The 12,691-nt window shown below is 40.0% G+C and overlaps 1 protein-coding gene across 1 annotated transcript in view; it reads left to right on the top strand.

The window, feature by feature from the left end:
* COBL (cordon-bleu WH2 repeat protein) overlaps positions 1-12,691 on the top strand; it is a 117,206-nt gene that overhangs the window by 86,003 nt on the left and 18,512 nt on the right. The window contains exon 11 of the mRNA XM_075705035.1: positions 11,771-12,083. Within this exon, the coding sequence (XP_075561150.1) occupies positions 11,771-12,083 (313 nt within the window). The remainder of the gene's footprint in view (positions 1-11,770; positions 12,084-12,691) is intronic.

The raw sequence follows: 12,691 nt of genomic DNA, 5'->3' as shown, positions 1-12,691 counted from the left end.
CAGCTTCCTGTGTACCTGGCAGCTTTCCTGTTCTGTATTCATCAAGCTAATCAATGGGATTCAGATGTTCCTCAAATAAAATCATTTGTCTTCAGTCTGCTCTTACAAAGGACGCAGATTGTAGTAAAAAGGCTTTTCTTCACTTTCAGGGTACATTAAATAACATGCCACTCTTCAGAATACAGGGCTTTGGCAATGTATCGATTGCAATTTTTTACACAAAAAAATCCTTGCACAGGGAAACTCCTTGCGGTTTTTCTACAGAGTTAAATTAGTGCCTCTGAGAAAATTAGCAGACTGAAAGCAATGGAGACAGAAGTCTTTAAACTTCCATGCTGTAATGTGAAGAGTAGTAACAACCCGCCAGTTTGAGTCTGTGCTGGTCTGATAGGGGCCACTTTAAGGTGAGAGGAGGGTTTTATAATCTCATGCTGAAATTATGAGCAATCAAGAGAATGCAGATAATGTTTGAGCATTACTGTACAAACTGTACTGTACAAAGTGGAATAGTGGCCACTCACACCTGCTAAAAAATTTTCCATACAATCCTTGTATGGTGTTTTTATGAAAGAAAAAGAAAAACAAAAAAAAGGTTCTTTGGTTTAAAAGAAGAGGTGCTTTTTTTTTTTTCTTTAGTTAGTGATAAGAAGGGGAAAGAAAGGGGATAATAAAGAGATAATAATGGATAAAAAGGGGAAAAAAATACATGGAGGAGAAAATCCCAGACCCTTCACCTTCTTCCTTTTCAAAACCAAAATGGGTGTTAGGATTTGGGAATTTTTCCTTTTTTTTTTTTTTCCCCGTCTTCGTTTTCTTCTTCTCCTCCCTCAGACCCCATCAAGTACTTCCTTAAACATTTCTTTTGGACTTCTGCATTAATGACTCAGTTCTCTGGTATCTAAAACCCAGCACACTCTGGGTGGAAGCTTTGCTGTTGTTCATAGCATCCTTCCCTCAGGTATCCCTGGTAGATAATAAAGAATGAGCTTTTATGTCAGTACATATATGAAGAAAGTCTCCTTGCTCTGTCCTCTATCTCTTTATGAAACATTTGGAGCTGAACTTTAGAGTGTTATCCTTCCTGACTAATTCAGAAGTTGGCAGCTGGTTTAAAAGTTACTGGAGGGTTTCACAGACAGACTTATAAACCTACAACAGTGTGATTTTCTCAACCGAAGTTCCATAGGAACTGAGGCTAAAAAGAAAGAAACTCAGACATTTCCAAATTTCCCGTAGGAAAAATGACCTTTTATGCTGATCCTAATTAAGCCCATTAAGTCGGGTGAAAAATTCCCCAAACTAGCTTGTCTGTTTTGAGGGTATGATCATAGTGAACCTTCAAATTCTAGAAATGGCCCTGCTCCAGCAAAGCACTTAAGCATGCTTAATCAGGTACCCCATTATACAGCATGCACGTTATTATTGAATGAACTGTGTAAATGAAAGCCTTCAAATGCTTCACATGAATAAAAATGCAGACAAATTTTCCCTGTGGGGATTCATCCCATGCAGGAGATATCTGCAGCTTTGCACTTTAATCAGTGAGCGGTCTGATCCTACTCCCATTGAAGTCAGTGGCAAAACCCAACTGCTGAAGTGGAAGCAGGATCTGATACTAACAGCACAAAATATGAAAGGGGAAAATTTATTCGAAGTGGGTGTTCAGATGATGACCCATTTCTTGCATCAGGCTACTGTTCACCGTAGCACCAGAGGTGACACTGCCATTAACATTTTACTATCCACAAATCAGTACAGTGCATAACATCCAGTTAACCACACTTGCACGTTTGCATTTCTTCCTCCAGGTATTTCAAGTTAATAGGGAAGGAGAGCCCCAGGGCAAAGCGCGATTGATGAGGTAATTGACTTCACAAGAGGACTATGAAAGAGCAGGCCAAATTCAGCTCTGACTTAAGTATTCCCATCTCTGCTTATATCTGAAATAATCTGATCTAGTCCATCTGCTGTCAAAGAGGAGTGGTGGCATGACAGCAGAGCTCTTCTGTGAGCACTTTGTTCCCCACCTGTCCAATATTCCTCTCCTTACTAGGCTCCCACGGAGAGCTTCAGTGTGCACTGCTGAAAAAGATAACCTCATGGCTAGAGCCTGAAGTGGAGTTCATGATACCCTGCATTTGATTCTTGCCCTATGCAGTGATATCTTGGCTATGTCTGTGTTACTGGAAAAGAAGTCTCTCTCTTGCCATCCTTTCATACAACCAATTGCCTTTATGGGCTTCTGCAGCGTGTCTGTGGCTCTGGCTGTGAGCATAGCCCCAGGGTGCCTGGCAGTGTGCTTGGCATGCACTGTCCTGGCCTCACTGCCCTGGGTTTACGCTCACCCCAGCACCGGAGTCTGGTTTTCAGAGTGCCTAGGAAACGTCCTTTGAAAATGGTACAATACCCCTGTGGAGGGCATCACAGAAGATCTTCAGGGAGATACTTAGTGTACTCTGGTCCTCAGTTAATTGTTCTCTGCATAAGCAGTACTTACCAACAACTAAAACATCAGCGTGTTATCACCATTCTTCTCATACTAAATCCAAAACACAGCACTATGCCTGCTGCTAGGAAGAAAATTATCTCTATCCCAGCTGAAACCAGGACAACTGGGCAGTTTCAGAAGGCAAAATGTCTTACTGATGAGAAGTGTCCAGGTACTCCAAGCAGTGTCTCTCCAGGTAGATACTTGTATTGACATCATTGGACATCTTAAGAGCTAACTAAACTCAGAAAAGAAGCATGCTTTTCTAGGTTAAAATATTTCTAGAAATATAATCGCCAAGGTAAACCACCAGCCAAAGTATATTGAAAAGCCTGTTGTTGTTTGAACTGTGGAGAGGGAAGCAGGTATTCCATTGGTCCAAGAGGAGTCAGTTAATGCACATCAAAAGAGGTCAGAGTAGAGCTTTGTGTCTTTATAGCACAGAGGTGTATGAAAATGTTTTCATATCTATATTTGGAGCTAGCCGCTGAAAATCTTCTGTGAAGGTATTTACGTTATTGGTGGTTTGGCTGAAGCATGTTTTGGCCAATTAAATGGAGTTATTTTGTGCTGTCCTAATTGTAAGTTAGACAGGTGGTTTGTGCATGAAACATTTAATTTTCTCAGGGCTCTGTCTGACTTCAGATGATACTATAGATACTATCCTATACAAAGATAGAAGGTGATGTAAGGGAAAATGATGGATGCACTGATGGGGGAACTGAAGGGTGACATCACAGATCTGAATGGACTGAGGTGCTGTGAGGATGGATAAGAAAAGAATCTACAGGAGTGATGAAATCCCATTTTGTTAACTAGCACTCCAGCCTGGAGTTCACTCTTAGCTTTTGGTATTAAACAAAATCAGTATTTGTTGCCATTACTGCCTAGTAAGTCTGCATTATTAGGAAGGTACTAAAAGTATTTTTTGTCATCTGTGCAGCAGTTCTCAATACAAGTGCTTATATGCTCAAGGCAACTATACTTTGTCCCCATAAACAGAAAACAACTGTTCAAAATTGTTTATGTGTGTGATACATAATGGCTTCAGTAACAGATAGCTTATTACAGATTGACCTGATTCTCTTCCACACTTCCTAACTTTTAAATTACTTTTAATCAGAAATAAATACATAGCTGTGAGTGGAATGGTGTCTCTGTACTATGGAAAGAGCTCTTAAATCCCATAAGAGTGTGTGTATGTATGTGGATGTGTGTTTGGTTTAGGGTTGGGTTTTTTTGTCTCTTTGCTGAGTTTGCTGGCAGCTAGTCTCTGGGGAAGGAAAGTATAATTACAATGCAAAAGTGCTTTATGTTTTTCTCCTCTGGATTATGCTAGAAATATGAAACTGTAGTAGAGATTCTATGGAATTGTTAACAGACAAACTAAGGAAGAGAATGAATTGATAAAACAGAGTGCACGAGGGGGAAAGATGGTGAAGTTTAAAAAGGAAAGTTGAGCAAATGGCCTTAAAACATTGTTTTATTGCATAGGTGCACTAATCATTTCTGGTTTTAATCATAACACCGCATATGATTTTCAGGCAATTTTATAGAGTGTGTTCTCTAAGATGGCTCATGAAAATCACCTTCACAGTCCATTTGTTTAGATTCTGCAGTGTGCTTGAATGGAAGCCGACCACCTCTGTAAAGGATGCAGATTGCCGAAATCTATCACTTAAGACTAATAATTCCCAGTGAAATGTGGAGAGTGGTTTATTTCTTCACCAGGCTTATTATATTGGGCAGTCTCTGGTTTTAGATCTAGATTTTCCTTTCCCCCAAAGGCCTCCAAAGAGCTCCATGGTCAATCATGGCATGTTACTAGTGTTATACATGGTGATTTTTGAAGTGCAAGTCTGAAGCTATCTATTATATACCCTTAAATATATTTCCATGTTACCCTGCTCCTCTAACCTACATTGTCTGCTTGTTTGTAGTCTTGTTGAACTGCATGGATTAGGCACACTGCCCCTCTCCTCACACCTAAGTAAAGGACCAACTACAGCCAGGAAAGCACCTTGTGAGTCATTCTAGCTTGCCATTATCTTCAGATAGTGAACACCAGGAACTGTTGTGGAAGTCTCCCCATCATACTTTATTGTGTATAAAAGGAAATTAACAACTCACACTACTGACTCATTTTTTAAAATCTATCCTTCTCCAAGCCAAGTGGCAATGTTCTCCAGGTAATCAAGGAAAGACCTACTTTAACACACGATCCTTCTTCTGTCAAAGAGCATTTTGCTCTTCATGTTGCTTTTGCGACATCTGATCCATTTGAATAAGGAAGGCTGGTTACTGGCTATGGTATGGACTTGTGAGAGCCTCGAAACAAGGCTTTTATAAAAGCAAGGAACTAGTAGGTTCGAAAGAGTGCCAAAAAGGGGAGGATGGAAAGCAGTTAGCAATAGCAGCAGCATTTGAGGTCAAATGGGCTTTGCACAGGTCAGAGAGGCTTTTTCAGTCATTGAAGAAAGGATTGTGGGAAAGAAATGGGGATAACAAAGTCCAATATGTTAATTTTCCCCCATCTGAAAATCTGTATTGCATTAGTTCAGAAATTTTTCTTTGTTTGCTTGTTTGGCAGGTGGTAAAAATAAAGGTCTGAAATGGGAGAGGGTAGCAAGACATTTGCTTGAAGTTGTAGTTTCCTCTGAGTCTTTGAAGAGCCAGAAGGCAGTCTTACCTAGTGCTGTTTTGAGATAGATTTATAATAATTTTCAGCATAGGTTTGAAAGGAAAATCAAACATTAGTGCACAGACCTTCACAGTTGCTTGTACATGGAAAAAACAATGGAGGGACTGGGGTACTCTTCAGTTCCCGCTCCCTGGCTTGATCGTACCTTGTATTGCCTTTGCTGTAGGAAACACCATTGCCAAAAAAGCTTTTGTAAAAGTTGCAATACCTTTGTGTTCCGATATCAACAGCAGACAGGTTTAACCTCAAGGGAAGTGCTTAACTACCTCAAATTGGTAAGACGGGTTAAATCAGCCCACATGACATTTATTTTTCAACCATAGGAGAGTAGGTCTAGGTAGCTGAGTTAACTGTGATTAGCTTGGGATCGACTGTGGAAATGCTGAAGATTCACAGGGTGCATCTAATAATACTCCCTATGTACCTTTCTAATGATATGTCTGGTGAGACGTCCTTTGTGAGTCTTAATTTTTGTTATTGGCTAGCGTGTAAAGGAATGGATTTACTTCTGTTTGCAGGTTTTGTGCAGTAGAATGACTGCAATTAAAGAACCTCTTGGAAAACATGAGCGTGGGGCATAAGACTAGGAAGGAGACTGAAAATACCTCATTATGTGAGAACTGGGAGTCACATGCAGGACTGCGTGAGTCAGCAACGTGCCCTTACAGTGATGAAGCACTAACCACAGACTGGGTTGCACTAGCAAGAGCATAAGCAGCAGATCAAGGGAAATGATTACTCCCCTTTATTTGTCTGTCACGAAGCCACATCTGTGTCCATTGTCCGAAAGTGGGTTCAGTTTGAGTTCTGTGGAACAAGATGGTGACAAACCAGAGCAGAGGCAGCAGAGTCTGGCGGAAGGCATCGAAGATGTACATGAAAGTGCTGAGGCAACAGGGCTTGTTCAGCCTGCAGAAGGGAAGGGTAAAGAGAATTTGAATGCTGTCTTGCATCTGAAGGAAAAGGAAGAGTGAGGCAGACTCTTCTCTGAGATTCACTGCAAAAGGCTAAGACTACAACAGTGACAAGTTGCAGCTAGAAAGATTTCAGTTTGGCATAAAAAAATGTTCTTTATGGGGAGACGCATCAAACATTGCCCAGGGAATGATTCCTCATTTCCCAGGGAGGCTGTGAAGTCTCCAATCTTGGAGATTTGCAAAAGTCAGCTGCTCAAGATCCTGAGTGACTGTCTAAGCTGGAAGTTAGCCTTGCTTTGAGGGGGACGTTGAACTAGGTGACCTCCAGCAGTTCTTTCCAGATTGACTTACTCTGTGATTCTATGACCTAAACGAGCTGAGCCAACATTAAGCTGCTCTACATCTTCATTTTGCAGGAGGGCTGGAGCTGCAGAGCATGGTTCCTCACCTCAGCATTTCCTGGCCTCACCTTCAGTTTCTTCAGGGCAGTTAAAGGAACTGGGAGAGAAGGAGTGCCTCAGAGTTCGATCCGTTCCCCCACTTCCCCCATGCTATTGTTAATGTATAACAGTGATCATTTATTTTCCCTGGGTTTCTTCTAATTTAAAAAAAATGAAAGTATGCATGTAGGCTGAAATAGGCTATGAAGCATATTGGATTAAAACAGTCCTAATTGCAATAGAGAGAAGTCCGCCCATTCTGTCTTGTGCTTTAACTGCTCACTGAATGGTTTTTAACACCTATCTCTACATACAAGTTCTTGATCGATGAGTAGAATGAGTAAAATGTAACCAGAACACATTGTACCTGTGTGAAAACTCTTAAGCTAATCCTGTCTTGTCCATTTTCATAATCGCTGTTAATCACTGCCATAATAAATGTTTTCTTTTCCCATTTCTTCCACTAGCCTTCTTCCAAGTGTATGAAAAAATGTACACTTTTTTATACTGGTCTTTTGTCATGGTCTAACTTTTTACTGCCAGTACAAATAATTGGAGTAGTGTTTCTTTCTCTTGCTAGAAGTTTTACTGTCAGTGAAATAATTATGTTGTAATTTGGGGATCATTATAAGAATTAATATTCTTTAACATCATGAAGTTTGTAATATTTTTTACAGCTTCATTGTAGTAGACCATTTGAACTACAGCAAAGCAATTTTAGTCCATGAAAAGAAAGTTTTTTGGCAGTGGAACAAGTGATGAAAGAAATTGGAAAATAATTACCAACCTCTTAGCAAGAACCCAGAGGAATTAGAGGAACTCTGCATCTCTAAAACCATTACGAAGTTCAGATTATTCACCATGTAGGGGTTAAATTAACTGTTTCCTCTTTAAAAATGCTTTTGGATATACTGTTTCTGTCATTATTGAATGTGACAGTAAACCACCAGCAGTGCTGTAAAACCAGAAGGTCACAGCACTTAGCGAACAGTTAGAGTCGGACAAGACTTACGCCCTGTGCCCATTGGACTCAGAGGGAGTGATGGCTTGGGCTTTAGTGACTGATTTTGTAAGTCTGGGTGGGATATGCGTCTCTTGAACACTTAGGTCTGATTCTAATCTCATTCAAAGTCGGTGGTGGTTATTCTCTTAGTAGTAGTCAAAGTGAGTATTTTACCCATGGTAGTTTTCACCTGTTGAATTAAATCTTCATTTCTGAAAGTGCTGATTAGCATTTAAACCAGGTGAGATTTATCTGTCTCCCCATCATTGGCATTCTGTATGAGTAATGTGTACATATATGCGATATCAAAAATGCACGAGTGCAGATATGACTCCTCTAAACTTGGAGTTCAGTGTTTTCCTAATTACTTAACAGCCTATTGAGATTAAAGCGACGAGATATCTTTTGTGTTAAACAAGAAGCTCACATTCTTTACTGATGAGTTACTCTCTTCTTTCTCTCTTGGTGATCATGGGCAACGTTCTTGCAAACAGACGTCCCAGTCCCCCCTGCAAGAACGCCTTTGTAACTTGTGGTTGACCTAATTGTGCAGCAACAGCACTGCTGTTGCTGCTAAGCAAGGGAGACCCCTGGTAATGGCACTCACTTGGGCTTTGCACAGTCTGCAACTTGGAGCAGGAGTAGGTAGGCAGCAGTGCAGGGCATTGAGGGACACTCCAATTTCACTTGTGGGTGACATGTCCCATGGAGATTTCAGTATGAGTTGGAGACCGTGGGCCAAGTTCTTCATCCCCTTCAATGTCACACCCCCCCTGAAGCCAGTGAATGGGGTCACATGTAACTGAAAAAAAGATCTTGGCATTGTTATGTATTTGGAAACACAGTCTTCTGAGGTACAGCAGTGTTTCAGTAATGTATTATCTGTGGCAATTGTTATTTGTGTGTCCAATCCTAAAGTACTTGCTGAATATTCTGTCTTAACCTGGATGTGTCTACATGAGGTCTTGAAGATCAGAGCCCATACTGAAATCTTCTTAGTGTCATGACAGAGAAGAGACAAACAAATGTTGAGATTTTTCTTTATTCGACCAACAAATAACCTCAGCTGCCATCATTGTGATCACACTGTGCTTAGCGTGTGGTGGTTTTCTGCACGTGTGCTCCCTCTGAGAAAAAATACGCAAAAATCACAACGCAGAATCACATCTACGACTGCATGTTACCCAGTTCTCTGTGTAGAATTAGAAAGTTTTAAAAGGTATTTTCTGACTCCTGGAGTCCAGACCACTCAGTAAAGTTGAGGTAGGCTTTTTTCATGTCATGTATCATTGTGCAGTAATGCCCATCCATCTTCAGTTTGCACCAGCGGAGACTTAATCAAGCATGTAGAAGGAAGAATAGATTCTTACTTAATCCATCCAAGGATGGCTCAACTTTAAAATAGGCGTGGTTTAGTGCTGCTCTTAGCTGAAACAAGCTTGTTAACATGACACAGAACCGTAGCAGTTGTGTTTTATGTGTGTGCTTTCGTGTTCAGATGAGTAGTAGTGGCAATCAAAATGGTTTGCCTCAGCCAGCAACTCTGTTCAGTGCCATGTGTTAACTGTGCTAAGAATTAATGGATCTTCTTGGTGAAGATAAAAGATTAGGGAAGCGCTTTGACAAACTGATAGGCTTGAAGAAAGGGGGACATTTTGGTTTTGCTTGAGCACAGGGAATTTAATCATTGAATAGGAAGATGTCTTTCTGTAGTTCCGTGCTTCAGGATAAAACTGCTGTTGAATGAGGAGGTTTTTACACTGGACTGGATGATTCAGCTGCCGAGATCCAGATGTAACAGATAGGGATCGATTCACATGTGGACCCTGACAATAAGAGATTGGGTTTCATTTTGTTGTCAATATGTGGGAAGAATGGGCTGGGAGATGGAGATCCTGCCGTAGAGCAGCTTGCTGAATCACATCAGGGAGAGACTCGAGTGTTGTTACTACAGCAGGCAAGTAGGGCTGTGTGACCAAAAGGGTCTAAATCCCTGAGCAGAAAGATGCAGGAAATAGTTGCAGGCAGGCGAGAAGAGGATGAGGAAATGAGGGAGACAGCTAGGGAGGAAAAGCCTGCTATCCTCCTGTCAGGAGCTGGAAGTGGGTACTTTGTTATAAATTGCTGCGCCAGCTACAGGGTGGAGGTCACTTGTGGCATCCTGGTGACAGTAGATGTGGCCTGTGTTATATATAGGTCTCTTTGCATCGAGGTATACTGCATTGTGCATTACTTCAAAATCTTCTCGTGTGCTTCCATTCTTCAACTTCCACTCTTTAAATTTACTTCTTTGCTATCCTACTTTGTTCTGTTTTTAACATATTGTAGTTTCTACTAGTGCTTTGGTGGTGGGCTGTTACTGGGATTTTTGTTTGAAAGCCAAGCAGGCCATATACTCATTCATACCTGTTCATTTACTGTCTATTTTTGTGGGGTTTTATTATTTGGAGTTTAATGTCAAATCATTCATATTTCTCCTTCATGTCAGTGTTTTCCTAACTGTAGTTCTGTCATGAGAATACTCTAATCCATTCAGTGACAGATACTTAGTTCCTGTAATTGCCATTTTTAGATGGAACGGTCTCTTGGATTAAATCTGGAACCTAGAGCTAATGTTACAGAAAATAAGGTCAAAGAAATCAAGTAACATTACTTCCAAAGTCGCAATAGAGTCTTTGGATCATCTTCCATCATTAATATCGATGCTTGACAGCACTTACAACTTTAATTATGATTTGTAACACTCTAAATTTTATTGCTTCTGCTGTCAGAAATCAATTTCAGTACTTAATGGCATCTTGTAACCTCAGTCAAGGAGAATGTTGGTTTGATTTTTATTTTAGTTTTACTCAAAGCTTCACTGTTAAGCTATACCCTTATAAAATTATTTCTATGACATTTTTTAACAAAGTTATTTTCGGTTCTCTCACTTAAAATACTTTTGTGTATACAGCATAATACAGAAGCATTTCTCTCCATTGATCATTTTTATTGACCTGTAGCTTCATGTATGCTTCAAAAAGTTGTAGGTTCTGACCCTAGAAGACAGTTAAGTGTATGTTTAATCTTAGTCACGCTTGTAGACCTGAGACTTCTCATATAATTAACATCTACCACAAGTGTCTGCAGGATCAGACCATAAACTACTGTTTAATCTTCCTTTTGGTTACTGAGGTTGAAGAAGAGAATGGAGCACACTTATAATTCTAAATTAACATTTAGATTAGTCTTTATTGATTCCTTTTGATCAGAAGGAGTGTGTTTGGGCTTGATTCTGTCTTTAGTCACTCAATAATTTCAGTCATTGAAATTATTGACCTTGTTGGGAGTTCCCCTTTAATGGCATAATTGCAAGATGAAGTCTAGAGTTGTACATTTCTTAAGGGAAATACAAAATTGTATTTTTCACCAAAAAAAAAACCAAAACAAATGAAAACCCAAGTAGCTCATAGGAACCAAACTAAAACAGCGTACAAAAAATTGTACTGTGTCTAATCTTCTCTCAAAATTTGCCAATTTATTTAATAGAGTTAAATATGCAAAGGGCATATCCCTTGATCTCCTTTATAAATGAATAAACATTGGAAAAGATTCTGCTTTAAGCATAGTAGTGTCTACTTTTCTGTACACTTATTAGTAGGTTTTGTGTGCTTTGAAAAAGAGACAATTGTTATTCTTCCACTTAACACATAGGAAATTGAAGGGTGGTAAAATAAAGTGACACCCAGTGGTCCAGCAGTAGATCTAGTTTACCAATTCAGTGTCCTGATTGGGAAACGCTGCCCATTTTCACCTGTGTATAGACTTCTTATTGGAAATGTCATGATCTGTTTGGCAGCATGGAAGAGGAATAATGAGATTATGTTGTCAGAAGCAATAACAGGAGTGATTTCTTGCACCACATCATTTAAACTGTGGTCTAATTCCCCAATAAACTGCCCCTGGAAAGTTGTTTCTGCATAGAAGGAAACTGATTTGCTATGAAATTTATAAAACCCAAACTCTGCAGGACAGGCATAGCAAACCACCTTTCTAAAAGCAAAGAAGGACAAAATTTTTTAGTTTTCAAATCATCTTTATCCTATATAGAAATATTGAGCTCCATCCTACTATTTCTAATGTATTTCATGTGTTTCTTTTAAATTACAAAGGAATAACACTCTGTGTTTGATTTACGTACTGATGACTTTCAGCTAACTTTCCTTGCTATATTTCATTTAGAGAGCCTGCTGCCTACACATGATAATGTTTATGTAGTGGATGACATGGCTCTGGAGCTATCAGAAGTGGAAGAAACGGCATCAGAAAGCAGCTGTTTTGCATCTGAGGACACCATGGAAGACTCGGGTGTTGTGAGCTCCCCATCTGACATTGTATCTTTGGATTCACAAAATGACAGTATGAAGTTGAGAGACATCAAGCTAGTCAATGGCTACATGGACTCAGCTGAGGCGGATGCAATGTATGGCACAGAGATGTGCCCTGTAAGGAATGCCTGCTGCGATAGCGTGGGATCTGCCAGTGCTCCACAGAGGTAAAAATTATTTGCAGCCAGCTCTTGGAAAATATCTTGCGTGTCCTTCTTGTAGGGAGTCATTTAAGAAAACCAACTTCTACTTTCTTCTGCTCTTTCATAAACCAGTACCAATGCCAAGTGACTCCTCCCAGTGAAAAGCTCACTGCCAAATCCCTTCCAGTGACAAACTTGTAGCAACAGGCAAAGGTCACTTTTCTGTTTGAACTTGTAGTTACATTTCTTGCAAAAGACCGCTGCCCTCCAGAGTTGATTTCTCCAAGAAGTCTGAAATAATTTTGTTACAGTTTGGTTTATTTTGTAGTTCTGATAGCATATGAAGTGCTTAAAATGTTACTGTGTATTGACCTAGAAGAATGACATGCAGGTCATGAAATGGAAAATTCATAAAATGGAAAAATCCAAGCCAACGAAAGCCAGGTGGAAAAGGATTGTATTCAGTGAAATTTGGGGATTGGTTTGTAGGTGTGTACATGCATATATATGTTCACCTAATGCTAACCTCCACTGGCGTTGTATCTTGGGGGGGGAGGGGGGGGGGCCGGGCTGCGGTTTCAGCATACTTTCTTTTTCTTTTTCTTTTTTTTTTTTTTGCATAAACATTTTCC

Source organism: Pelecanus crispus, chromosome 2 (assembly GCF_030463565.1).
Source record: "Pelecanus crispus isolate bPelCri1 chromosome 2, bPelCri1.pri, whole genome shotgun sequence".
NCBI classification, from domain to species: domain Eukaryota; kingdom Metazoa; phylum Chordata; class Aves; order Pelecaniformes; family Pelecanidae; genus Pelecanus; species Pelecanus crispus.
This window is presented reverse-complemented; position numbering and strand designations above follow the sequence as displayed.